This window comes from Xyrauchen texanus, chromosome 25 (assembly GCF_025860055.1).
Source record: "Xyrauchen texanus isolate HMW12.3.18 chromosome 25, RBS_HiC_50CHRs, whole genome shotgun sequence".
Classification (NCBI taxonomy): domain Eukaryota; kingdom Metazoa; phylum Chordata; class Actinopteri; order Cypriniformes; family Catostomidae; genus Xyrauchen; species Xyrauchen texanus.
The window spans coordinates 42,705,813-42,733,281 of NC_068300.1; the positions used below are offsets into that span (position 1 = coordinate 42,705,813).

Sequence of the window (27,469 nt, forward strand, 5' to 3'; positions counted from 1 at the left end):
GACAGTCACGTGCATTGACGTCATAGATTGTCGCGAAAGAAAGCAGTCGATCTATTCTTTTTTCTTTTTTATAAAATCTTTAAAACTGCAGTCGATCACAGTGAAGACAAGGCACTGTCAGTATAGTATCTGGTATCGAGGTTAGTTTAACATTAAGCGATTTGCATGAAGTGCTGCATGTTTTTTGTTGTTTTTTTTGGTGCTGCTGCATGTGGAGACGTTACAATTCTGTTCGTTGCGTATTTGCTAATAATCGCTTTGTTATCCTTAAAGAAATCACCATGGTAACCATAGTTTTTGTTACCTTGTTATTGTTCTTACTGTGAAATGAGATAATTAATATTGGATCTCCTTCTCGCTTCTAAGAAGCGTTGAGCATCTGTTCGGAATTTGAGTTATATTTATTGTTTGATGAGGGTGGTGGATAAAAGCAAATTTTTTATGTATATATTTTTAACGCCAAAACAGCTTCTATTGCTATTTTCATGGCGAAATTAATACCAAATTACCACAGTTGAATTATAGTCATTTTAACCGTAGTAGCTACAGTATTTTGACTGAAAGTATATTTACTCAGATAAATGTTTATTTCAGTGCCAAGATAACACTTTAAATTAAAGTGGTGCCTGTAGTAATTTGTTTCTCTTTGTTTAGGCTTTGGGAGTAAATTGTCATGGCAGGTGAGTAAAATAGATTTAAAATATTAAAATTAGATAATATTAACAATGCAGATTATTGCAATTAATTAAAAGTCATTTCATTGGATTTATACACTGCTCAAAAGCACATGGTGATTTTATCTCAGTAAACCAACTTGTACAAAGTTAACAAATTTATGCAAACTTCCCTTAAAGCCATGTTATTGGTTATGTAGACACATTCTTATTCAAAGCAGTGGAGCAATCTTGGTTGTGTTTATGTTTTAACCTAAAACCCTTGGGTTGCCTGCCAAATAGTTAACCAATAAGACCACTAGCCATCCAATTTATATATATATATATATATATATATATATATATATATATATATATATATATATATATATATATATATATATAATTTTTACAGTGGTGGCCAAAAGTTTGTATAGATTTTGCACTTATGGAAAGAAATTGGTACTTTTATTCACCAAAGTGGCATTCAACTGATCACAAAGTATAGTCAGGACATTCATAATGTGCAGATTGCAGATCCTTGGCATTCTAGCTGTCAGTTTGTCCAGATACTCTGATGACTTTTCACCATACACTTCATATAGCACTTGCCATAGATGTGGCTGTCTTGTCGGGCACTTCTCACGCACAATCTAGCTGATCCCACAAAAGCTCAATGGGGTTAAGATCCATAACACTCTTTTCCAGTTATCTGTTGTCCAATGTCTGTTTCTTTGCCCACTCTAAAAGTGGCTTTTTCTTTGCAATTCTTCCCATAAGGCTTGCACCAGAGTCTTCTCTTTACTGTTGTACATGAAACTTGTGTTGAGCGGGTAGAATTCAATGAAGCTGTCAGCTGAGGACATGCGAGCTGTCTATTTCTCAAACTATAGACTCTGATGTACTTATCCTCTTGTTTATTTGTACATCTGGTCTTCCATGTCTCTTTCTGTCCTTGTCAGAGACAGTTCTTTGTCTTTGAAGACTGTAGTGTACACCTTTGGATGAAATCTTCAGTTTTTTGTCAATTTCAAGCATTGTATCGCCTTCATTCCTCAAAACAATGATTGACTGAAGAGTTTCTAGAGAAAGCTGTTTCTTTTTTGCCATTTTTGACCTAAAATTGACCTCAAGACATTCCAGTCTATTGTATACTGTGGTAAGACAATGTTAACAACAAACCAAAAAGCTTTCAGCTGTGTTTGATATAATGGCAAGTGATTTTCTAGTTACAAATTAGCAATTTATCATGATTACTCAAGGAAAAGGTTTTGAAGTGATAGCTGCTGTCTAGATTTGATAAAAAAAAAAAAAATACATTTCAGATAGTGATGGTGCTTATTTTTACATCAGTAATGTCCTGACTATACTTTGTGATCAGTTGAAGAATCAATTTCCTTCCGAAACAGCAAAACCTGTACATTATTCCAAACTTTTGGCCGCCAGTGTATGGCAACTCACACAACCACCCTACCAGTATCTCACAGTGCTTTTTAGTAGGATACAGTCGAAGATATATGGATATACAATATTCATATTGCATGTAATCATTTAAATTCATAATTTAATGGTTAAAAAACGATGCCTCATATTCTTTTAAGCACTATAAGCTTCATGTCTTTTCATTTTCAGGGTCAGAGGTGCAAAAACCAAAGATGCAATGTATGCAACTCATAGGGGTGCCATATAAATGGGAGCGCTGGCGGCTAACTAAAGGGGGTGCAATCGGACCCCCGCCACCCCTCGCTCAATGCTTATGAGGAGCATGAATTTGGTGTCGCATACATACTTGAAAATGGGTAGTTGTGCCCTTGTTCAGGGTTACACTATCAGCACGTCATTCAATGACAGTGGACGTAACCTTTCAAAACTATTTATTTTATTTTTTGGGGGGGCTTTCTGTTCTTTTTTAAAACAATGTCTGAGATTGTTATAATAAGAGATTAAATTTAAGGTAAATATTGGCACTCAAGTGTCTCGTAACTAAAGGTAGATATTTTGAACTACAGATTGTCTTAAAAAATATGTGCCGATAGTTTCTTATGGTTTACATTTTTTTTTATATTATTCCTCGTGTTCCTCTGTGGCAGACACTAGAGGATTCTACAGTTTAACAGCAGCCTCTAGAGGTGAAATAAAAACAATCATGTGGGGATTTGCATTTCATCATTGACAATATCCTCACTTCATTATATATTTAGTAATTTGTAATTGTAAAAAAGTCTGTGTGTTTTGGGCTTGTTTATAGTTAAAAGTCCTGCATTATACACCAAATCTTTGTAGTTATTAATTATTAGGGGGATTTTGGTTGAACAATAATCTGCATCTTGGATTTTATTCATTTTGGAATCTTGTTGCCTCTATGTCTGTGCATGTCATAGTAAGGAAACATTAAGAACTCTATTTATTTTTTTTAACATTCAATAAATCTAATTTAAAAACTATCGGCCTAGTAATTGGTTATCAGCCATCATCTATGTTACCGGTATTGGTAAAAACCACTACTGGTTGACCTCTACCCATAACCATGAAAATGAAAAGACATGAGGCTCGTGTTTGCGTGAAACTGGATTGCAATTAGTGCTAAAATGAAATGCAAGGAACATTTCTATATTTAGGTGTTTAATAATAAATGTGATGATTTTATTGACAATTTCTTTATGATTTAATTATGTATTTTTATTATTTAATGTTGAATAACTTGGCCCTTCATAATTTTATTCAAAGCAAGTTACAGGCGAGAAAAATCACAAGTAATCCAAAAATATCTGTAGAAGCACGCTGAGCACAAGTTTACAGAGTGAGCAAGAAAGGTATAGAAGCTAGAGCCGAACTTAGAAAAATGCAGTGTGTTGAATGTTGTGATGGTCTCAGCAGATCAAACAGATGTTCACACATAGGAACAGAGAAAGTGGTAATGAAAATTGTATGTTTTTCATGTATTTTGGTGTCTGTTGTAGAGAAAATATTTGTGTTTGCTGATGAGGAGGAGCTGTTCAGTCTGATGAAGGACATGGATTGCCTCTACTGCAGGAACCCAGTCCCTGCGTCAAAACATCACCTCGAAAGGAGACATCTCAAATTTGCTATATATTACAAAGATGCTGACATCGGTAATGGACCAACAACCATTTCTAAAGATAATGTTACTACCAGTGCTCATTAGCAGGGGAACTGTAATATTGTCTGCTCTTTCTGTTAGGGAAGTTTTCTATTCCGTGTTACTGTGCAGATGGAGGACATGGCAGGAGCCACTGGCATTGCCCAATGTGCACTAAAACATTGCAAAGGACACAGGATTACAGACACCACATCAGCAAACACGGTTTGTGTCTATTTAATTTTTTTTATTGCATTGAATTACTTCAGTGGAGTAGCACATGGTAGTTCCCCTTCTGTCACTCACTCGACGTTGTGTCGAATGAAGTGACACAAGGGGTCTTCTTTGGGAGCCTCGCGTACCTCTGAACTGGAGAAAAGGCACATTTTTTTTCTTCTGAGCCGAGCGGCTGTGCAACAGCAAGCCAAGTTCACCACTGTTCCACTCACCTGTACTGACAAGAAGCACTGCTGTTGGATCCTACGGTGCATTTCCAGCTGGCGTTCTCTCTCTGCACGCTGTGCAGTCCACGCCCCTGGGCACTTCGACAGTGCTTTCACTGCCTAAAAGAGTATTTTCCCCTCCTAAAACAGTTTGTTTCTCTAAAAAAGTTTAGCGTTTTCACTCATAAAAGAGCAATACGCAGACAGGCGTTGAACGTCCTTTTCAGGACTTGTCTTTTTCAAGATGCCCTTCCACCTCTGTGTAGTTCCTGGATGCGGTCGATATCTCTCCAAGACCGATGGCCACTGACACTGCCTCGTGTGCCTGGGCAGTGATCACACTGAGGCGGCATTTGTGAATGGTTCATGTACTCTGCGAGAACATGACCATGGCAGCATTGCGGTCACGGCTCTCCTTCCTGAAGGTGAATGCCACTTCAGCCACCCCCCGAGACACTCCTTCTTCCCACATGATTGATGACGACCCGGCTGACGATTTGGGGATGACGACGGGCTCTGTTTCGCCGGGTAAATCCCCACGAACCACCCGGTCCCCGACACGCTCGCTCGCTTCCGTCCGAGCTCGGGATGAGTGCCCTTGAACCCCAGGAATTTGATGATGACATCACCGCTGCATTGGAGAGCGCCCAGGCGTCTGACGCAGAGGACTCGACTGGGCTTCCGCCTTTGGGCCAGCCCGCCCAGTCTGAGGCTGACGTGCAGATGGCCGATATGCTTGCCTGGGCTGCCATGAGTGTGGGCTTGGATTGGAACCCATCTGTCCTCCCCACAGCCTTTGCGGCTCAACTACTGGTACTTCGGCTCAGGGCGCCGCTCCCTGCCACGCCCCCCGGTACCATTCTTCCCGGAAGTGCATGACCAGCTGACGCGGTCGTCGAGGGCACCTTTTACTGCCCAGAACCGCTCTCACTACCCTGGATGGCCACTGTGTACACGGGAGGTTCCCCAGGTGGACAGGGTGGTTGCGATCCACCTGTGTCTCGAGAACGCCACCACCTGGCAGGACTGCATGATACTCTCCCCCAGCCTCGCTCTCAGAGCCACGAAGGTCACAGTGCAGGCACTCGGCGAGCGATGGCCACCCTCATGGTCCAAGAGCACCACCTCTGGCTGAACATGGTCGAAATGTATGACATTGACAAGGCACGCAATCTCAACGCCCCGTCTCCCAGCTTGGCCTCTATGGTGATACCATCGACGCCCAGCAGTTCTCACGGCACCAAAACTCTACAGTCCCAGCTCCCCGGACGCCGTCTCCTCGCATCCGGACCTGTGACTGCTCAGCCCCGGCAGGCCAGCGCTGACGAGTTCTGAAGACGCCTTTCCAGGACCTCTTCCTCAGTCTTTAACCCACTGCCTGCCGGGTGCGCGGAGGTAGGTAAGTGCTTTGAGTCTTTTCTCAGCACCCAAGCCTCGGGACGCTCTTCTGCCTCCCGATGTGCTATTACCTGCTCCCCCCCAGCCGAAAAGCCTTCCCAGCACGTCATAAGCGATCGTCCTCCCCAGTGCCCCTCGCATGTTTGGACCCGTGGCTTTTGCTGTCCAACCCGTTGTGCTGGTTGGCCAGGACCAGCCGACTCAGCTACGCGATTCAGTTCGCCCGGCTTCCGGCTCGTTTCAGCGGTATTCGCTCCACCTCTGTTCATGGCGAAAAAGCCAGCGCTTTCCACGACTCTGCTTCTCAAGGACTCGATAGAGCACATCCCTCGTAGCCGAGATGAAGAAGGTTTTCTACAGCCCTTACTTCTTCGTACCCAAAAAAAATGAAAGGTTACGACCAATCTTGGACTTGTGAGTTCTCAACCGGGCGCAAATTGGTGTTCTTCCCGAGCTGAAGACCCGAGATGCGCAGTTCGGTCAGTGCTTTCATTCCAGCATTAGAGGCTGGAGGGGAGGCTGTCCCCTTCCACCTAGAAGGTGTATTTAGCCGCTATCGCGGCCCATTTGATTATCAGGTTCCTTAGAGGCCCGGAGACTGAACCCTCCCCTGCCAATCCTGTTCCCCTCCTGGGATCTCTCAGTGGTCCTCTCGGGCCTTCAGAGCCTCTCCTTCGACCTGCTTGACTCAGTTGAGCTCAAGGCCCTCTCCCTGAAGATGGCTCTCCTTATAGTGTTAGCCTCCATCAACCTGGACCTGCAAGTGTTCTCTGTCAGTGACACCTGCCTGGAGTTCGGTCCGGCACATACTCAAGTTATCCTGAGGCCGCAACTGGGCTACGTGCCCATGACCCCCTTCAGATATCAGGTTGTGAACCTGCAAGCGCTGACCCGGGAGGAGGCAGACCCAGCCCTTTCATTGCTGTGTCCGGTACATGCTTTGCGTATCTATTTGGACCGCACGCAGAGCTTTAGATGTTCTGAGAAGCTCTTTGTCTGCTATGGCGGAAAGGGAACGCCGTCTCCAAACAGAGGTTAGCTCACTGGGTCGTTGACGCCATCTCACTGGCTTACCAGACCCAGGCCATGCTGACCCTTGAGGGTTTGAGCACACTCAACGAGAAGTGTGCCATCCTTGTGGGCACTGGTCAACGGCACCTCCCTAGCAGATATCTGCAGAGCAGCGGGATGGGCAACACCCAATACCTTTGCAAGATTTTACAATCTCAGGGTTGACTCGGTCTCATCCCGTGTTTTGTCAGGTCAGCTTGAGGAACGCAGTTTGATTTGGTGTTTTGACATAATTCCTACCAAAACATGAAGTTTTATATTTCTTAAAAAATAACCAAAAGGCTTTAGTTTACAGCCACACACACATTTACCCCTTTCCACCATGCTGCTCATGTCAGAGCCACTTACCGGGGAAACCTAAGAATTGATCTCAATACTGTCCAGCTTTTCCAAAGACTTGAGAACTGAACAATGATCTAACTGACAACATTAATCCATATCCAGCCCACAAACGCACAGAGCTCATCGCTGTCATTGGGAATGACGAGGCTCGAGCCGTTGTGCAAGTCCAATCCAGATGAATTAGAAACAAGCGAGTAAAAGATAATATATCCATGTTTGAATCTCAGTGTTAACACTGCAATTGTTTGTCTTGCAACTAATTATCTTCATTTACATGGGAGAAATCTATAAACTCACTTTGTGAGATCGTAAAGAAATGGTCTAAATTAACTAGTCAGTTAGACTTTACCTATCAAACAGAATTAGTTGGCAAAAATGTTGTTTACCTACCAGAGATATAATGTGTGCTATAAACTGTATATCCTACAGCTGTTAGTACTGCACTTATTCAGACCTCTTGCTTCACTGCTGCAGTCCATTTATCCATTTGTTTTTGTTGTTGTTGTTTTTCTGATATCTTACACTTACATTTTCATTAGTTCCAGGGAGAATCCAGCCACTAAACAACATGGTCCAAATTTTTATGTTGACATATTTTGATAATCATATTAAAAGTAAAGTTCACACAAAAATGAAAATTCTCTCATAATTGCCATCCCAGATTCAGTTTCTTTCTTCTGCAGAACACAAATGAAGATTTTTAGAAGAATATTTCAGCTCTGTAGGTCCATTCAATGCAAGTAAATGGTGGCCAGAACTTGGAAGGTCCAGAAAGCACATAAAGGCAGTATAAAAGTAATCCATAAGACTCCAGTGGTTAAATCCATATCTTCAGAAGTGATATGATAGGTGTGGGTGAAAAACTGATCAATATTTAAGTGTTTTTTTTTTTACAATAAATTCTCCTTCCTGCCCAGTAGGTGTTGATATGTATGAAGAATGTGAATTGCCAAAAACAAAAGAAGAATGTGAAAGTGAAAGCAGAGATTTATAGTACAAAGGAACTTCAATATTGATCTGTTTCTCACCCAGATATTTGTCATTTTTAGGTGAACTAATCATTTAACGTTACCGTTACGAGTCACTTTAAATTTAGCCCCTCTTGCTGTTGTTTCAAATGAGATTTATAGCTAACCGGAAATGTTATAGGAACAAAACCATCACTTCCCAAACCAATGAATATCTGTATGAAATGGTATAAGTCATTCACATGTTTCTCTCTACCAATGTTTTGTTATGAGACCCTTCATCTGTCACAGACATGCAAACAATTCATGTACATATGATGTCAAATATTTCATGTTTTAAATGAATTGTACAAAATATATTTTAGAAATATGTGTAACCAAAGTATTGTACTTGAAAGTAATTAAATTGATTCGATATCAATAACTAATCTGATTATAAGACTTTTAAATATAATGGGTTACACTACTTTTTTGCTTAATTACTGTATTACAGTAATTAATTACTTTGTAATAAGATTACACCCAACACTGGTTTGGAATGACATGAGGGTAAAAATTTTTTAGGTGAACTATTTCTTTAATTCAGTTGTTTTTAATTGATTATTGTGATTATATGACCAGACATTATTATTTGCTTTACCTCAATAATCCCCTGTAATTTGCTTTTTGTGAATAGGACATTTCTACAATAGCATCAGTAACTGAGAACTTGTTTTCACTAATCAAAAAAGCTCATTTGTGACATTGACCATGATAACTGCTTTACAAAAGGACATATTTCTTTGTTTCAGTTGAAGCACTTAAGTTTCTAAGACATTTATTAATATCATCACACATCTTGTTTGTTTCATGCAACCACAGGTGTTAAGATGATCAAGAACAAAACAGGTGAGAAATGGCTTTCAATCATTTTCATTGATGTTCAGTATGTGAAGAATTATTGGCAGTCATTAGCCACTTTTCCACCATCAGGCTGAACAGTACTCATTGAAACCATGCCAATCCAGGCCAGCTGTCACATTTATGTGCAATAAAAATATGCATCTGTTACCTCGTGACACAAGAGCTGGCGATTCCATGATATGTTAACACTGGAGCATGTGTTGTCCCTGGTTTTTACTCCACAAAAGAACAGGAAAGACTCAGTCCATATTGCAAAAAGGAAAGCAAAAAGAACTCGTTGAGAGGTTTCCCAACATATGCTGAGGAGCTGTGTATGCCAATGGACACGAACGCACCGAAAGGTAAAATTTCTCAGACTAGCTAAAAAGGACATTTATTGAAATAATAATCTGGAAGTTGATGACAGAGTGAAAGGTAAATATTTGAGCAAATGCACTATGGAGGATGATTCCAGATTTAGGACGGCTCTGGACTGATTTTTACTTGGGCTGTGCCTTTCCTGTGCTTTAGCCATGTCGCAAAGAGGAAAGCAAAGTGTAGAAGGCAAGAGGTTTACTATCATATGCTGAGGAGTTATATGTGCCACCGCACATGAAAGGTAAAAGTTCCCAAATAAGATAAAAAGGACATTAATTTATATAATATTTAGGGATGCACCGATATGAAATATTTTTGGCCGATACTGATTTTAACAACTGATGCCGATTCTTTGCTTCTTACCTTATTTTGTCATCAGATCAGTTTTGCTCAGAAATTATGTTTTTAAAAATATGCAAAGAGGTGCAAAAGCTTTTTATTGTTCAAGCATTACATTATTTCCATTGAACATGGATTGGATCTGTTGAACACAGGCCAAAATTTTAAAGAGACCATAATGTAAGATAAAAAGAAACAAAAATATTGAAAAATAACTAAATATCATGGCATGATAACTGATGTTATTTTGTAATAAAAAACGTTTTACTTCTCTTTTTGCATTACATTTACATGTATGCATTTGGCAGACGCTTTTATCTAAAGCGAATTACAGTGCACGTTTTACAGGGACAATCCCCCCAGAGCAACCTGGAGTTAAGTGTCTTGCTCAAAGACACAATGGTGGTGGCTGTGGGGGTCGAACCAGCAACCTTCTGATTACCAGTTATGTGCTTTAGCCCACTACGCCACCACCACCACATGTTTTTACTGTATATAATAGAACATAACAAATGATAACAAATAGAAAGCGACCCTTGCTATTTTTAAACACAGCCTTTCAAGTTTTCGTAATCATGCAAGACCATATTGTGATTTTAGTCTTAAATCAAATCAATCTTGCAGCCTTAATGGATAACATACCAGTGTTTAAGAAGTCAAAGTTTGCTGGTTTCAAAGTGTTTTGGATGGTTTAACTTCATGGTTCTGGACTGTAAGTGTCTTTTTCACAACTGTCACATCTGTAACAACAGGTTTTCCTCATTAAGGTAAGAACGAGAGTGATTAAAAATATGAAATGCTCTTAGGGTTGCCAAACCTTCTAAAACCCCAATTACAAAAAAGTTGGGACAGTATGCAAAATAACAATAGTGTATACCACTGTGAAACATCACCATTTCTTCTAATAACACTTATTAAACATTTAGGTACTGAAGACACAAGTTTAAGTTTAGAAAGTGGAATTTTCCCCCATTCATCCATTAAGCAGGTCTTCAGCTGCACAATTGTACAGGGTCTTCATTGTCATATAATATTCTTCATAATGCACCACACATTCTCTATTGGAGATGGTCTGGACTGCAGGCAGGCCAATCTAACACCGCACTTTCTGCTTATTCCGCCAGTATGTGGTTTGAAGTTGTCCTGATGAAAATTCTGGGACATCCCTGGAAAATCTGTCGGCATTCATGTTGTTCTCACAGATGTGCAAGTTACCCATGCCATGGGCACTGACACACTCCTGGCCCATACAGACACTGGCTTTTGGACCTAATGCTGATAACAGCTTGTATGGTCCTTTTCCTCTTTGGCCTTAAGAACACACCGGCTGTTTTTTCCAAAAACTATTTGAAGTGTGGACTTGTCGGACCACAAAACATGATCCCACTGTTCTACTTTCCATCTAAGATGAGAACGAGCCCAGAGAAGTCGGCAGCGCTTCTGGACAGTGTTGATGTCTGGCTTCTGCTTTGCATAGTAAAGTCTTAACTTGCATCTGTGGATGCAGCGGTGAGCAGTGTTGACTGACAACGGTTTACTGAAGTATTCCTGAGCCCATGTCATTATATTCATTACAGATGCATGACAGTTTTTAAGACGGTGACATCTGAGTTATCAGATATCATGTGCATTTAGAAGTGTTTAGAAGTGGGGAGGACAGAGGTTTCCAGTCCAACCCCACGCCTCTGTCGCTCACTTCAACGTTGTGTCGAAGAAGCGACACTAGGGGTCTCTCTTGAGAGTCTTGCGCATCTCTGAACTTGAGAAAAAGCTAATGAGAAATTGGCAGACAGAATTTGCATGTCCCGCCCCTGGATATATGGGTATAAAGGGAGGGAAATGTATCTGTCCATTCAGAAAGCATGTTGTCTTTATACTGTTTTTGTTTGAATACAAGTCAAGGTCAATTTACAAATCTTTTATTCTGTCCCAACTTTTTTGGAACTGGGGTTGTACATTCTTTGGCTATCATTCATTCTGGATTGTGCATATGATTTCCAAGATATTTTACAAAGTTTCTTGATAATAAATTATAAATGAACCATCAGATTTTCATATCTGTGGGTTTTATGCTGATGGTTTTAATTTGGTCTATAATTGGCGAATAAATATTGGCGGCCAATACATCAGCGCATCCCTAATAATATGATATGATAAATATATTAATATGTGCGTTTTAATGAGCTAGTGAGCATAATGTACCTCACTGATGAAAAAGGTATGTAGAAAATAATTAACTAAACTAGAATAACATCATAAAAGCATGGGGGCCAGTGGTGGCCAAAGGCCGGGGGTTCCCCACAGCCCCAGCACCACCAAGATACCACTGTTGGGCCCTTGAGCAAGGCCCTTGACCCTATCTGCTCCAGGGGTGCTGTTTCATGGCTGACTCTGCACTCTGACCCCAGCTTAATTGGGATATGTGATTATTGGCTCTATACCTGTACTCTGCAGAATGACAATAAAGTTGAATCTGAATCTCTTAATCTTAATGAAGATACACTAACCTACAGTAGTTTTATTATTTTTATTTACTTCACCCAAATATCAGGGAACTTGGCCAGCTACCTAGAAACAACTGAGTTACCTTGCCAACTGAAAAGTGACCAGTTGTGAGTTGCCACATCACTATAGGTGTTCCACCAGCATGGTTGAGATGGTTAGCTAACCATGACAAGATATACAGGCCGGGAACAGTGTGTAATTGTACCATACTGAACTGTGCTTGAGTTGAAATGCTACTGGAACCATTCCTCACTGTAATAAAAACTGTTCGGCCCAAATGGTGGAAAAGGACTTGATCAAGACACTAGTTTCAGATAACCATCCAAGGCACCACAACCAAAAGAATATTTAGCCCAAAAGTTTTCCACTATGGCCATTTTTAACAATTCAGGGTGTGATGTTACATCCCAGTTATTATGGATGATGACCTTTGACCCTTACTCATAATTCTATATGACTGTATTCTTTATCCACCTTTTTCCTAGGGTCTTACTGGGGAAACGTATGTTGGTGTGAAGTCTATACTATAGCATTAGCTTGCTCTAGCTGCAATTGTTTTAGACACTGTTTACAGCTGAGGTTAAGATAATTTTCAGGTGATTCAATCACAAGTGGTCCGTACAGATGTAAATGTGGTGCAAAACATCTTGTGATTGCGAGGTGTAAACGCTGTCCTGATGCGTCCTAGACAGCAGTGAAGCACCGCCATTCACCTGTTAATCAACTCTACACTAACAAGAGTTTTCAACTTAGCTGGTTACATGCAGCTTTTAAAGAAAATAACCTTACATTTTTTTTGGGAAAAAGTGATTATACGTGCACAAGATCTTCATGGACCTACTTCAGTGTGTCTGATATCAACATGCAGTAACAGAGATGAGAAGCACAAATATCTGAGGCACCTTTAAAACAGACACTTAATTAACAAGGATATATGCTCAAAATGTTGAGTTTGTGCTTGGATTACATTTCAGCTGCATCTGGGAGCAGCAGTGCCGCATTTATTTATTTAATATGCAAGGCGTCATGAGATGTAGGAAAAAGGTGGATTTGTCATTGTGATTTTTATTTATGATAACATAAAATCAACATGGTGATGAAAGTGGTGATGCACCAAACAAATCTGGAATATTTATGACAGATGGGGTAAAAAAAAAAAAAAACACGATTGGGAATAAAAAACATTCAGATATTCTTTTCCTATGTGATTGAAATATTCATGTAGGATTAATAATTGCAATGCTTTTATTGGTAGAGATAGAATCATAATTTGAAAATATGTATCCACAAATAAATGTACTACTTTCAATCGCTCTGTCAGATGGCATTTAATGTATTTTGGTGTCTGTTGTAGAGAGAATATTTGTGTTTGCTGATGAGGAGGAGCTGTTCAGTCTGATGAAGGACATGGATTGCCTCTACTGCAGGAACCCAGTCCCTGCGTCAAAACATCACCTCGAAAGGAGACATCTCAAATTTGCTATATATTACAAAGATGCTGACATCGGTAATGGACCAACAACCATTTCTAAAGATAATGTTACTACCAGTGCTCATTAGCAGGAGAACTGTAATATTGTCTGCTCTTTCTGTTAGGGAAGTTTTCTATTCCGTGTTACTGTGCGGATGGAGGACATGGCAGGAGCCACTGGCATTGCCCAATGTGCACTAAAACATTGCAAAGGACACAGGATTACAGACACCACATCAGCAAACACGGTTTGTGTCTATTCAAATATATATATTTGTATTGAATTCCTTTAGTGGAGTAGCGCATAGTAGTTTTCCAATCATTATAGTCTAAATAGGGGGAATGTAATATCAAGTATGTGTTTAAAAAAATTGCCATTGAAAAATAAAACGCAAATTAATTCACACACTGAATCTTGCGTACATTTTGTATTCAGGAATTTCCTTCCCTCGGTGCAATTAAAGCTAGAAGTAGTACGGAAATGCAGGGAGTATATTTGCAAAGTCTGCAGTCAGACTTCTTAAAGGTGCTTTAAGTGAATATACAGTGCATCCGGAAAGTATTCACAGCGCTTCACTTTTTCCACATTATGTTATGTTACAGCCTTATTCCAAAATGGATTAAATTCATTATTTTCCTCAAAATTCTTCAAACAATACCCCATAATGACAACATGACAGAAGTTTGTTTGAAATCTTTGCAAATTTATTAAAAATAAAAAACAAAAAATCACATGTACATAAGTATTCACAGCCTTTGTTCAATACTTTGTTGAAGCACCTTTGGCACCAATTACAGCCTCAAGCCTTTTTGCGTATGATGCTACAAGCTTGGCACACCTTTTTTGGGCAGTTTCTCTCATTCTTCTTTGCAGGACCTCTCAAGCTCCATCAGGTTGGATGGGGAGTGTCGGTGCACAGCCATTTTCAGATCTCTCCAGAGATGTTCAATCGGGTTTAAGTCTGGGCTCTGGCTGGGCCACTCAAGGACATTCACAGAGTTGTCCCGTAGCCACTCCTTTGTTATCTTGGCTGTGTGCTTACGGTCGTTGTCCTGTTGGAAGATGAACCTTTGCCTCAGTCGGAGGTCAAGAGCGCTCTGGAGCAGGTTTTCATCAAGGATGTCTCTGTACATTGCTGCATTCATCTTTCCATCGATCCTGACTAGTCTCTTAGTTCCTGCCGCTGAAAAACATCCCCACAGCATGATGCTGCCACCACCATGCTTCACTGTAGGGATGGTATTGGTCAGGTGATGAGCGGTGCCTGGTTTCCTCCAGGCATGATGCTTGCCATTCAGGCCAAAGAGTTAAATATTGAGCAGGAACTTGGAGACTAGTCAGGATCGATGGAAAGATGAATGCAGCAATGTACAGAGACATCCTTGATGAAAACCTGCTCCAGAGCGCTCTGGACCTTAGACTGGAGCAAAGGTTCATCTTCCAAGCTCACAGCCAAGATAACAAAGGAGTGGCTACGTGACAACTCTGTGAATGTCCTTGAGTGGCCCAGCCAGAGCCCAGACTTGAACCCGATTGAACGTCTCTGGAGAGATCTGAAAATGGCTGTGCACCGACACTCCCCATCCAACCTAATGGAGCTTGAGAGGTCCTGCAAAGAAGAATGGGAGAAACTGCCCAAAAATAGGTGTGCCAAGCTTGTAGCATCATACACAAAAAGACTTGAGGCTGTAATTGCTGCCAAAGGTGCTTCAACAAAGTATTGAGTAAAGACTCTGAATGCTTATGTACATGTGATTTTTTTTTCATTTTTTATATTTAATAAATTTGCAAATATTTCAAACAAACCAATTCTTTCATGATGCCATTATGGGGTATTGGTAGCTCAGCGGTTAAGGCTCTGGGTTACTGACCAAAAGGTCGGTGGTTCAAGCCCCAGCCCCATCAAGATACCACTGTTGGGCCCTTGAGCAAGGCCCTTGACCCTATCTGCTCCAGGGGCACTGTTTCATGGCTGACCCTGCGCTCTAACCCCAGCTTAGTTGGGATATGCGAAAACAATTCCATTTCATTGGCTCTGTACCTGTACTCTGCACAATGACAATAAAGTTGAATCTTAATCTTAATCTCTTGTTTGAAGAATTTTGAGGAAAATAATGAATTTAATCAATTTTGGATTAAGGCTGTAACATAACAAAATGTGGAAAAAGTGAAGCGCTGTGAATACTTTCCGGATGCACTGTGTATATATATATATATATATATAAAACATTTCATAGAAAGGTTTGCAAAAAATTCCTACTGCCTGAAAGATATTAATGAAACAAGTGTTGTGAAATACAATGGCAAGAAAAAGTATGTGAACCTTTTGGAATTAGCTGGTTTCTGAAATATCAAAATGTGATATCTTCATCAACTGAACACATCCCATCAAACATTCACAGTGCTGTGGAAAAAAATGGCTTGCCATAGTATATGGTATTTTCTGGATATACTTGGTACATAGGATGACACCAGTGGAAATTTTATACTGGTATAATGGGTAAACATTATGAAAGAAACTTAATGACAGCAGTTCCTATATCAATAGCCAAACAAATAGAATTGCTTACATAAAGTCACCTAATGAATTTGCAACTCATAAATAATCCTAAATAAAAGCACTAAAAAAGCCAGATGTTCTTGATATGTCTATCGTCAGAAGACGTCTTACAGAAGACGTTACTTTTAATTGACAGTAATTAGGTGTGAGATGGGATGCGGTTTATCCCATATTTTAGCGTCTCGCACCCAAACTGCACCCAAACATCTCACAAATTTAGAGAAATTGACCTAAAACACAAACACCTTCAGCACGAGTTGAAGATGCATCTAGCTGCAGACTCGCATCAGGTTCAACTATTGGTGAGTTGTGTGAGATAACACGGATGCTACATGACTGAAGCGGCTGCGGGGCAAAGATAAGGCAAGATCAATGCTACACTTTTATTGAGCTTTAAAAACAGAAAAGGCATATTAATTACGGCGGAGGAAAACACTTAACAGAAAAAAATACTGGCTCCATTTATTAATTGTTTTAGGAAAGGTAGTGTTTATTAGAAGGAAATGTGGATAGAATTTTTTTCTTTCTCCCTGGTCATAGCCTTTTTCACTATGTGTGTGGGCTATTCGCAACGAATGCGTATTTGCGTCCATCAGTGTTGTTTTTCAATCGTTTTCCAATTTAATTATTCCCTAATTGGACCTCTTTGACAGCTGACATCTTGTCAGTTAAATTACTTAAAAACGCCTCTTAATACACCTGCATCTTTCATTATTTTATCTCAAGGGTGCATTTCAGCACCAAGACCATTTTTGGGATAAAGGAATGTATGATTCCCCAAAAAAAAGTGACATCTCCCATGAAAAGTCAATGAGCTGCGTTACCCGCTGCTGGCAAACGTGGCAATAAATATTTGCGCAACAAGCACGGTGTCTGAAATGGCGGGGAATGAAGTACCCCCCACCCCCGCTAACCAGTTCCAATGATTTCTTCAAGTCTTAAGCTGTCTTTTTTTTGCCTCATTGAGCATTCTGCAAAGCAACAATTCTTGATCATAGGTAGGGTATGAAATTTTCACTGTGGCGGGTGAATGCAAAAAAAAACGAAAAAATTTTAACCAGCCAGTATTTATATGCACCGATCAGCCACAACATTAAAACCACCTTCCTAATATAGTGCAGGTCCCTTGTGCCACCAAAACAGCAGCAACCCCCATCTCAGAACAGCATTCAGAGATGATATTCTTGTATTATTGTATTAATAACCCCAGTGAGCAGCTGAAATTGATTGTGGCAAGGAACACAAAACTCCATAATATGTTGATTAATGGAGAAAAATAACCTTGGTAGAAACCAGACTCACTGTGGGGGCCAGTTCCCCTCTGGCTAACATCATGAATATAATGTAAATATAACTTATAGTTAAATCATGGTTTGAAATTATTAAACTAAGTAAGTGTTAAGGCACATTGTGTAAACATAGATTGTGTATGAACTGTAAGATTAATTACCAATGTCTTTGAAGTCCATCCTGGATTAACTGCAGAAGTTCACATAGATGCAATTGTCCTTGTTAATTGGCTGATGAAGGCTTTTGTTGGCAATTAATTGATAGTCTATGTATTCCATTATAAGAGAGTAGTCCGTTAATAGACGGATGCTGGCAGAGAACAGTGAGGTGCATCGCATTTCAACCTGGCCAGTAATTTCGGTGAGGTTCGGTGTGGTCCATCCTAAATCCAAGGTTCAGGCAATGGCATATGAAGTATCCCATGTCTTATGGTTGGAGTTGGCATCAGTTCGTCCTCTGAAGTCCATCATAATAGACTGAAGTGATGTTTGGCTGGCGCCGGCTACATTTAGTCATCATCACTCAGAGACACGTAGCAGTGGAGTCCAACACGAAGCAGGAATGAATGATGCTGGATCCAGCCGGTTCTGGTGACCTCAGGACAGGAGTCCCGAGGTTTAGACAGGGAAACAATTAAAATATTATTGCCGAGTTAGATCATGATCAATGTTTCTGGTTCTGGTAGACCTAACTAAACCAGCCTAATTGTGGGTTGGAGGATAAATTAGGTGTATGCCTGACTAAATAGATGAGTCTTTAGTCTAGACTTAAACTGAGTGAGTGTGTCTGAATCTCAAACAGTGTTAGGGAGACATTTCCAAAGTTTAGGAGTCAAATGAAAAGGATCCATATCCTTTTGTGGATTTTGATATTCTAGAAAATATTAACAGGCCAGAATTTTGCGATCGTAATGAACGTGAAACTTATTCCATGATTCCTGATAATATCTCCCAGGGGAAGCATATGCAAGGAGAAAAGTAGAGGCCCTAAAACTGATCCCTGTGGCACTCCATATTTTACTTTTGTTTGATTTGACAATTCCTCATTTACATAGACAAAGTGGTAGCGGTCTGCTAAATATGACCTAAACCATGCTAATGCAACTCCACAAATGCCAACATAATTCTCTAGCCTATTCAAGAGAATGTTGTGATCTATCGTGTCGAATGCAGCACTAAGATCTAAAAGCACTAGAAGAGAAATGCAGTTTTAGCAGTTTTATTTGTTAAAAGTTTTAAAGTCATTAAGTTAGTACTAAGTCAGACCTGCCAACCTGTACGCATTTTGACATTGAAGTATGCTGGTATGATTTGTCACTCTAAACTACACAAAAAGCTGGTGGCGACTTTGTGTTCAATTGTGCACGTGCAGTACTCAAGTCTAACAGCAAGAGGCAGCAGCATCTCGCCTGCCGAAAAGCAAAAGAAGAAGAGGAGTTCAACCAATCATAGCGCTAGGTTAATTCCCCCAAATATCAAGCAGGGATGATTGACAAATGGGTAATGTCAATAAACGGCCAAATCATGCATTTGGCAAATTGTGCAATTACGATTTTGATCTACAAAGGCCTACATTCTTAGATAAAGAAAAAAAAAAGAAAACCCGAAAGAACCAAGAAATAATTATTTATTTTTTCTTTATCTAGGAATGTAGGCCTTTGTAACTAGAGGTTTAAGTGGAAAAAACAGCTTAAGCTGGTAGCTGTGTTTTGCACCATGGTAACTGGTTCAAGCTGGTCATAAACTGGTCATTAGCTGGTCATAAGCTGGTAGACTTGCTACCATCTTCCAAACACCAGCTTAAGCTGGTATGACCAGTCTCCCAGCTTGGACCAGCTCATGACTAGCTCATGACCAGCTTCGACCAGTTTATGACCAGCTTATACCAGCTACCATGTTCCAAAACACAGCCACCAGCTTAATCTAGTTTTTCCACCAGGGAAGAGAAAAAGGATCTGACAAAACCTGGGAAGATACTTCAGTTCCTCACCAACCCCATGTCAAAGGTGCATTCTCTCTTTCTGAAGAGAGCCATACCTATATTTGACATCATCAACCAAATACTTCAAAAAGAGGAGCCTTGCATTCATATCCTGCTTCCAAGTATGAAGCTGCAATTGCAAAAGGTATTGCTTTCATTCTGTAAGCCTGAGCATGTGATCACTATGATGAATGAAATTGGTAGAGCCATCAAGCCAACCAGCACAATGAAAAATCAGCTACCTGATGAAGAACTCTCAATTGGCCATGACACCCAAACCTTTATCCAAAGCCAGGGTAACGCAGAGTTGTTAACCTAGCTGTCTATGTTAAAACATGGTCAAAGTTCCAAAACCTGAGGTGAACGTATATAAAAATGCTCCCTGCAAGTCAAAAACCAGGGGTTCAGCCTCCTCTGAACTAAAGTCAGTTTAGAGTCTCTTCTCTTTTATATTATAGATTTATTAAGTATGTTTTTACATTAAAAAGTGTTCTTCTCAAGAATATATGATTGTATTTTTTTCTTCGTAGCTGATTTATATGTTGAATAAATTGATGATATGGTGGTGAGTGTGCAAAGCGAAGTGGCACGAAAGCATGTGAATTAAGCGTTACACTATTGTGGTACTCAAAATATTTTCACACGTTTGGCAGGTCTGTTTAGTACTATGAACTGTCAACTGCAATTTGCATTAAATTACAAAACTGAATGTATCTTTCCTGAATTTTATATGAATATTCTGTATCCTTGTTATTTTAGGGAGAATATTTGGATCCTATGCAAATTTGAAATGAATAGTTTATTGATTGTTTACTGTATAAAAATAAATCTATGATTAAAGTGAAAGCTTATGTACTTTATTAGACAAGTTTGAATACATTCACAAGGCAATCCCTAGAAGTAATCGATTTTAATATTTCAAAATTGAATTAGCCATAAATGGGGTTTATTAAACTCACCAGATACAGAGAAAGAACTAAACCTTGACTTGAAATTGTGACCAAATACCTGAGACTTGACATGGACTCAGGGACCTGTGAACATGTCTGAAATGCACTCAAGATGCTAAGACTGTTATTAATAACTTTCATTTCTTATCTGTTTTTAATGCAACCAAAGGTGTAGAGATGAGACACAACCCAGCAGGTGAGAAAATTTAATTTTAAGAGTTTTAAAAATGTAAGAGTTATTGGCTGTGTCCGAATCCAACTCTTTGACCCTTACTAATAATTCTGTATGACTGTCCTTATATGACATTGTGTTTTTTATTTATGACAACATAATTTTAACAGTGGTGATGAACCAAGAAAAGCCCTGTTCACAAATGCAGTGACTTTATAGCTTAAAGTTGCTGGTCCCTGTACTGTGAAGTTGCTAGCGGGTATTCCTACTGCTGTCACTCTAATGTTATAGAGCACAACAGTCTGGTTCCGGAAGTAAAAATCCCATACATATTTTCCAGAAATGAATTGATTATAAATGATAACTTATAAAACTTGAAAGTCAGAAAGACCTTGAGCTACGAGGTTGTTCATCAATGGTATATGCTTCTGTTGAAGCAATCCGTCTGCGCTATTTCAACTTCATTGTGTAAAAACCGTGTTTGATAGTGGAATTCATGGTAAACAAATACATTACTATTATTATTAAATTAGACCCCTGATGTACAAAGTGTTAAATTGAATAATAAATTACCAGGTAAGTAAAGTAAATCATTTTAATTATGCTAAATTATTTGATAAAAAGATAGAAAAGATTCTACCTATGTAGAGCAATACAATAGGCAATTGCAGAATAGTCCCATCAGTCGCATATACACTGCAGAAAATTGTGTACACAACCATTTCTTGGCTTAAAAGAGACCAGAACCAAATCAATGCAGAAACTTGTATCTCAAAAGGAATACAATTTGGCCCTCATGTACTACTTAAAGCCCAATGTTGCCCCTGTACCAAAATAACTGTTATTATATGTCTTGAGACACCCGCATTTTGTTTTATCCGTTGCACTGGGGCTGTTATAGCCCAAGAATGTAAGTCATCATCATCAGTGCTTGGCACACTTCCAAAATTCGAATGCTAATTTTATTTTATTTTAAATTCTCATTTTAATTTGACAATCTTAATTGTCAGCCTGGTTGCCCACTAGCAGGGTTGAGCCTGGCCAGTACCTGGATGGGAGACCTACTGGGAAAACTAATGTTGCTGCTGGAAGAGGTATTAGAGAGGCCAGCAGGGAGTGCTCACCCTGCGGTCTGTGTGGGTCCTAATACTGCACGCAGTATAGTGACGGGACACTATACTGTAAGAAAAGCACCGTCTTTCAGATGAGAAGTTCCTGACTCTCTGTGGACATTAAAAATCCCACCAAAATCACCCACTGGCCCTTCTCAACCATGGCCTCCTAATAATCTCATCCCTGAATTGACTACATCACTCTACTCTCTCCTCTCCACCAATATCTTGTGTGTGGTGGGGATTCTGGCACAATATGGCTGCCGTCACATCATTCAGGTGGATGCCGCACACTGGTGGTGCTTGAGGAGATTCCCCCTATACTATGTAAAGCGCTTTGAGTGCATAGTTTTAATGGCAATTAATAATAATTTCTTAAATTTGTATATATCATATTTCTTAGAATTTCTGGTAAGATATTGTTCTCAGTCATACCTACTCTGACAGAATTCGTTTTCTTGTCGCTAAAAATTAACCTCTTGAACCAGATTAACAATATATTATGGTATGAATCAAACTCACTCAGACTGCCGACAAATTCTTTAATGAAATTAAGTGCACTTGACAATATTATCTAACAGCAGATGGATGATGTGAGCTCCAATGCCACAGTATTCACTCATATTGGTAGTCGCTGCCAAAAGTTGCTCCTCATTTGCTTAAATTTGAACTTTTCTCAGCTTTCTAAAGTTGCTGGACATGCCTACATCTAGATGGCAGAGGCCGCTGTCGCTCAAGTCTGAAAATGAATGAGATCATTTCACTTTGTCGCTGGAAGTGCTTCATGTGTGAACAGGGCTTACATCGGATGTTTAACTCTCAAAAGAAATCATTTTGGGGAAAGAATGATTGGGAATGATTCTGATTTTAAACAGTGACCATTAAGATATTTTAAGAATATGTGATTTAAATACTCATGCATCAGAGTGTTAAGGGCCGTAGTGCTTTTTGTTGGGAGAGATAGAAAAAAATTACATTCATCCTAGATCCTTGCTCTAGATAATTTCTGATTAGGCAGCATTGTTTTTAGGTTTCAGACTGCCATTATAAAGTTCTCCTTATTCATTTATATATTCCTTGCAGAATCTGTAAGTTGTTTAAAAAACATTTAAAAAAGGGATCATAAAAGTTGAGTACTGTCCAGATTATGCAATTTGTCATAACAGATATTTACATATATTCCACAAGACAAAATACACAACTATCACAGAAAGCTGCAATCAGACTTTGATGCTCAAGAGGCCAGCGTGATATTGAGAGCCAAGGATGTGTGCACTTTTGAACATGATAACTTTGGTAATTTCCTTTTATTATTTATATATTTATATAACTGCATGTCCCCAATTGAGTTGGATCTAAACAGCTTTTTCCCTCCAGGGGAACCTACAGCATTCCTTTTTGAGACTCTACAAACAGACAATGAAGACGATGCACCAGACAATGAAGACGATGCACCAGACAATGAAGACGATACGCCAGACAAGAAGATGGCATGTCAAACTTGTGGATTCCTCTTTACCAACTTATCAAATTTGAGACGGCATGAGAGACTACAGCATGGCCAAGTCCAACAACCCATGTTCTGCATAGATGCCAAAAACGGCATCTACGTTACACCCAAGGACCTGCATGGACCGAGAGTCCCAATTCATATCCTTAAGTCTTTCGCCCTGCAGATTATGCTTTGTGAATTGGAAGAATGCAGGGAATTCATGATAGCACAGGCCCAATGTGGAAATCCAGGTAAAGAATGTTGTCACCTTGAGAGGACTAGTCAGGCAAGGAAGTACATTCCACCACCTCCGCTCTTTCTCAACTCTCTGGAAGAAATGATGAACAAAGGCTTCCTGTCCAAATTGGAGAAACAGGAATGCCAGCAGATGAACTCAATAGCATGTTTAGAGGGAGTCGATTGTGTGTACCCTGTTCGTTGGGGAGAGTTTGAGCTCTTGGACAAATACTTTTATTTTTCTGTGTACACCAACCTTAAAGACACATGGTGTCAGTTTGGGAGGACATGTGTCTCGTTTGACACCAGATCCAGAAAATGGAAATGCCTGTGTGAACACACAAAAAACAGTTGTATCCACAAGTATTTGTCTATGTGGTGGGTGTTCCAAGAGCGTCCTGAATTGTTTCACAACAACCTTGATACAAACTCTGAGAGAGCGGACGTCATTGAAGAAGTGATTGTGGAGGTAGAGAATGACATTTAAATGACTGAGGGTGACATCAAGGCATATGCAATACTACCATATTCGTTTTCATAAATGACTCATTGGTGAGTTGTCTGAGCAGTTAGTTGACTACTCATTGTTTAGGGACCCATATGTACTGAGCCTGCATTATGTCCACCTATGGTGTGTTTCATAGTGTTATACTGTATGGATGCTAAGTGCAACCCTTTAACAATGTAACAGATTTTCATCAATTAGTGTACAGAACTAGAACCTCTTATCACACCGAACTATCAAAGTAAGAAATAAGAAAGGCTGCATTTTAAAGTGACCTAAAACGCTTATCAGAAGCAAAATGACATGCTTCAATATTACTTGAGTGCTTGGACTCTCAGGGTGATCATTGCTCTGCATTTAAATGTGTATGGCAGCACACATTTGCATGCATGAGATTGCTCTATCATGCTTCATAAAAGCTAGTTTATTTTTCTGTGTTGAACCTACGTTGTAGCCTCCGCGTAGTCTCCACATAGTGGCAATTTGTAGTGGTTTGCATTTAATGCCCTAACTTCTCGAATAGTTATAAATGTAATAAATAAACAAAAAGAAATGTAATTCGTGGATACAAAAGTATTTATTAAATTGTTGTAGCATTAAAAATTGAATGAGTAAAAAAGTATGTGAACATGTTGAAATTTGGTACATATTATTCGTTATAAATGTTGTCTGCCGTGCAGAGAGAAGATAAATCGGCCATATACTGTATTCTTGCACTTGAGTCACTTAAATATGAATAATAAAGATGTTGGCATACTTTGACGCTCTGAGGGGGAAAGAAATCTAATTAATTAATAACTTCTCGCTTGACCAACACAAAATGGGTCTCGTTTTAAAGCTTAGAATTTATGCTGTTATGCTGTACTTTACAATGCATATAGGCAATATAATCAGCTCTTAACAGGTGCTTTTTTTAATTCGTTTTTTAATATGCTGTCAAATAAGTGTTCGTTATTTTCATAACTAATAAAATATGATCATTTACTATACACATTACCAGCAAAAATTCAAACAGATGAACGTTTTCACATAGAATACAATAACTATTGCTTCACTCACAGACCAAATATGAATGGAGTAAAGGCCTTAAAAAACAGATTGTCACGTTTTTGCTTGGAACTTCATGAAACAAACAGGATACAGTATAAACGCAGCAGAGGCTCTCAATTAAAATGAGTCCAAATACAATGTGATATGATGCATAGATTTTAAAAGTAATCTTGAAGAAAATGCAATGTTTCCATATCTTTTTTTTTTTTAATCACCTTGGTTGAGGGTCTCTGGTTACAAGACGGACCAAGCACAGTTGGATCGGGAAAGGACCTCACAAGCTGGGAATTGAACTTTGGTCACCCACAAAGCATCCGCATCACATGTCATGAGCGCAGTCCGCTAGGAACGATCGACACAAAGATATTAATCAGTACAACCTATTGAACAGACTGTACAGCAATCCTTCACAGCCTTGTTTCCAATCACAAAAAATTCTATATATTGTGTCTATCATGACAAAGGTCTGTACCTTTTATATTGGCTGGTAACTCGAGTTATCAGATACATTTTTGTAAAAGGTTCGTTTATGTTTAAAAGCAATGTTTTAAAGCTACTCTGAGTAAAGTTTTGTAAAGCAATTAGACTGTGTAATTCAAATTTAGTGAGTATGAGAAGTTATGTTTATGTTCTACTTTGCAAACAGTCTCATCATTTGAAGTGTTTCTGAAGGGCAGTTAGATTCTTGAGCCTAAATAACAAATACTATAGATTTTCTATATTTTCACCGTTGTTCTTGATTTGCTTCGTTGAGTATGTTCGACTTAATGATGTTGAAGAATTTAGATTTTCAAAACAGTTCTGATTGACACAATCTGATTCTTTATTACTGTGATCATATTCATCTTAAATTTTTCTTTTTAACTCTTTAAATTCTTACACAAGTTAAAACATCTGGTTAAAGCATGGTATATATTTTTCACCTTGTGTAGGTTGTAATTAAACACATTTTAAACCAAAATATGTGATCTTGTGTTACTTTCAAAGGACATGATTATACACACAGCACATTATATTACCGTAAGCTGTTTTTAAGCATGACACTAATAAGACTATATTATAAATACAATCTCCCTTTGGACAGAAAAATTGGCATGAAGGTGTGAGATGATAATTTTCTGCATAGATGTTTCAAGGTGACACTTCCTGATTGTTTAATGGCATACAAAATATTGATTTAACATTGTCAATTTTTTAGTGCAAATTATATTATCAGCGTAACAATTTGCGTTTAATTGAAAATGCCCATGAATTTGAGATTCCCCTTCTGTCACTCACTCGACTTTGTGTCGATTGTAGTGACACAATGGGTCTCTTCTGAGAGCCTCGCATACCTCTGAACTTGAGAAAAGGCCAATGTCAAGTTGGCAGGCAGAATTTGCATGCCCCGCCCCCGGACATACGGGTATAAAGGGGAGTGGGCGAGCGACTGTCCGACTGACAGATTTTTTCTTGAGAGCCAAGCGGTTGTATGATCAGCGAGCTGCGTGTCACGACTGGTTCACCCACCTCTGCAAGAGAGCTTCTGTTGGATCTGATGGTGCATTCCAGCGGCTTTCTCCTCTGCACGCTGTGCAGACTCTAAAAGAGTTTATTCTCCTCTAAAGAGTTTGTTTCTGGTAAAAGAGCAACATACACAAGCGAGTGTTGAACGTCCTTTTCAGGACACATCTTTTTAAAGATGCCCTTCCGCCTCTGTGTAGTTCCTGGATATGGCCGTTATCTCTCCAGATTTGACGGTCATAGACGCTGCCTCGTGTGCCTGGGTAGCGATCACACTGAGGCAGCATTTTTGGATGGTTCATATTCTTACTGTGAGGAAATGACTATTGCAACATTGCGGCCGCGGCTTTCGTTGAGGACAACCCGGCTGGCGATGGAGGCAATTCATGGCAGTGGGCTCAGTTTCACCGGGCACAACCCCACGAACCACCCACCCCCTCGTTTGCTTCCGTCTGTGCTCGGAACGACGGCGGCTCACTTCACGGCCAGTTTGCCTCATCCATGGAGCCAGGTATGGATAATGACATCGCCACTGCATCGGAGAGTGTTCAGGTGTCTGACGCTGAAGACCTGACCGGACTCCCGTCCACGTGCCAGCCCGCCCAGTCAGAGTCTGACGCGCTGTTGGCCGACATGCTTTCCCTGGCCGCTGTAAGCGTTGGGTTGGACTGGAACCCCCCGTCCTTCCCCCAACCCTCGCGGCTTGATGATTGGTACCTCGGCTCCGGGCGCCGCTCCCATCCACGACACAATTTACTGCTCGGAACCGACCTCCTCGCTCGTCCGGTCTCGCTACCCTGGACGGCGGGGCAGTCCACGGGTACACGGAGGTCCCTCAGGTGGACAGGACAGTTGCGATCCACCTGTGCCGCAAGAACGCCGCCACCTGATGGGACCGCCTGTTACTCCCCTCCAAGGCCTGTAGGACAATGTCGTCACTGACTGTGAAAGCCTACAGCGCCACTGGACAGGCCGCCTCCGCCTTGCATGCCATGGCTCTCCTGCAGGTACACAAGCCAGGGCACTCAAAGAACAACAACAGGGTAGTCCTGATCCCGATGTGCTGC

The 27,469-nt window shown here is 40.0% G+C and overlaps 1 protein-coding gene across 4 annotated transcripts; it reads left to right on the forward strand.

Moving 5' to 3' along the window:
• LOC127618892 (uncharacterized) lies at positions 1-25,848 on the forward strand. 4 transcript variants are annotated; one of them, XM_052091583.1, is made up of 11 exons: positions 1-140; positions 655-680; positions 3,614-3,766; positions 3,856-3,978; positions 8,837-8,863; positions 9,106-9,219; positions 13,434-13,586; positions 13,676-13,798; positions 20,501-20,527; positions 22,804-22,911; positions 22,993-25,848. In XM_052091583.1, exons 2-11 carry the CDS (start codon positions 674-676, stop codon positions 23,829-23,831), a joined length of 1,674 nt encoding a protein of 557 aa, XP_051947543.1. In that variant the 5' UTR covers positions 1-140; positions 655-673; the 3' UTR covers positions 23,832-25,848. The 4 variants fall into 4 exon arrangements, with proteins under 4 accessions (XP_051947543.1, XP_051947545.1, XP_051947546.1 ...); XM_052091584.1 differs by lacking the exon at positions 1-140 and adding an exon at positions 177-284; XM_052091585.1 differs by lacking the exon at positions 9,106-9,219.
• Positions 25,849-27,469: the final 1,621 nt, after the last annotated feature.

What these genes read in the sequence shown, in the direction of transcription:
- LOC127618892 (XM_052091583.1), top strand. An exon ending in TTACAAAGATGCTGACATCG is followed by an intron (nt 3,767 to 3,855) that starts GTAATGGACCAA and finishes TCTTTCTGTTAG; the next exon opens with GGAAGTTTTCTATTCCGTGT. An exon ending in ACACCACATCAGCAAACACG is followed by an intron (nt 13,799 to 20,500) that starts GTTTGTGTCTAT and finishes ATGCAACCAAAG; the next exon opens with GTGTAGAGATGAGACACAAC.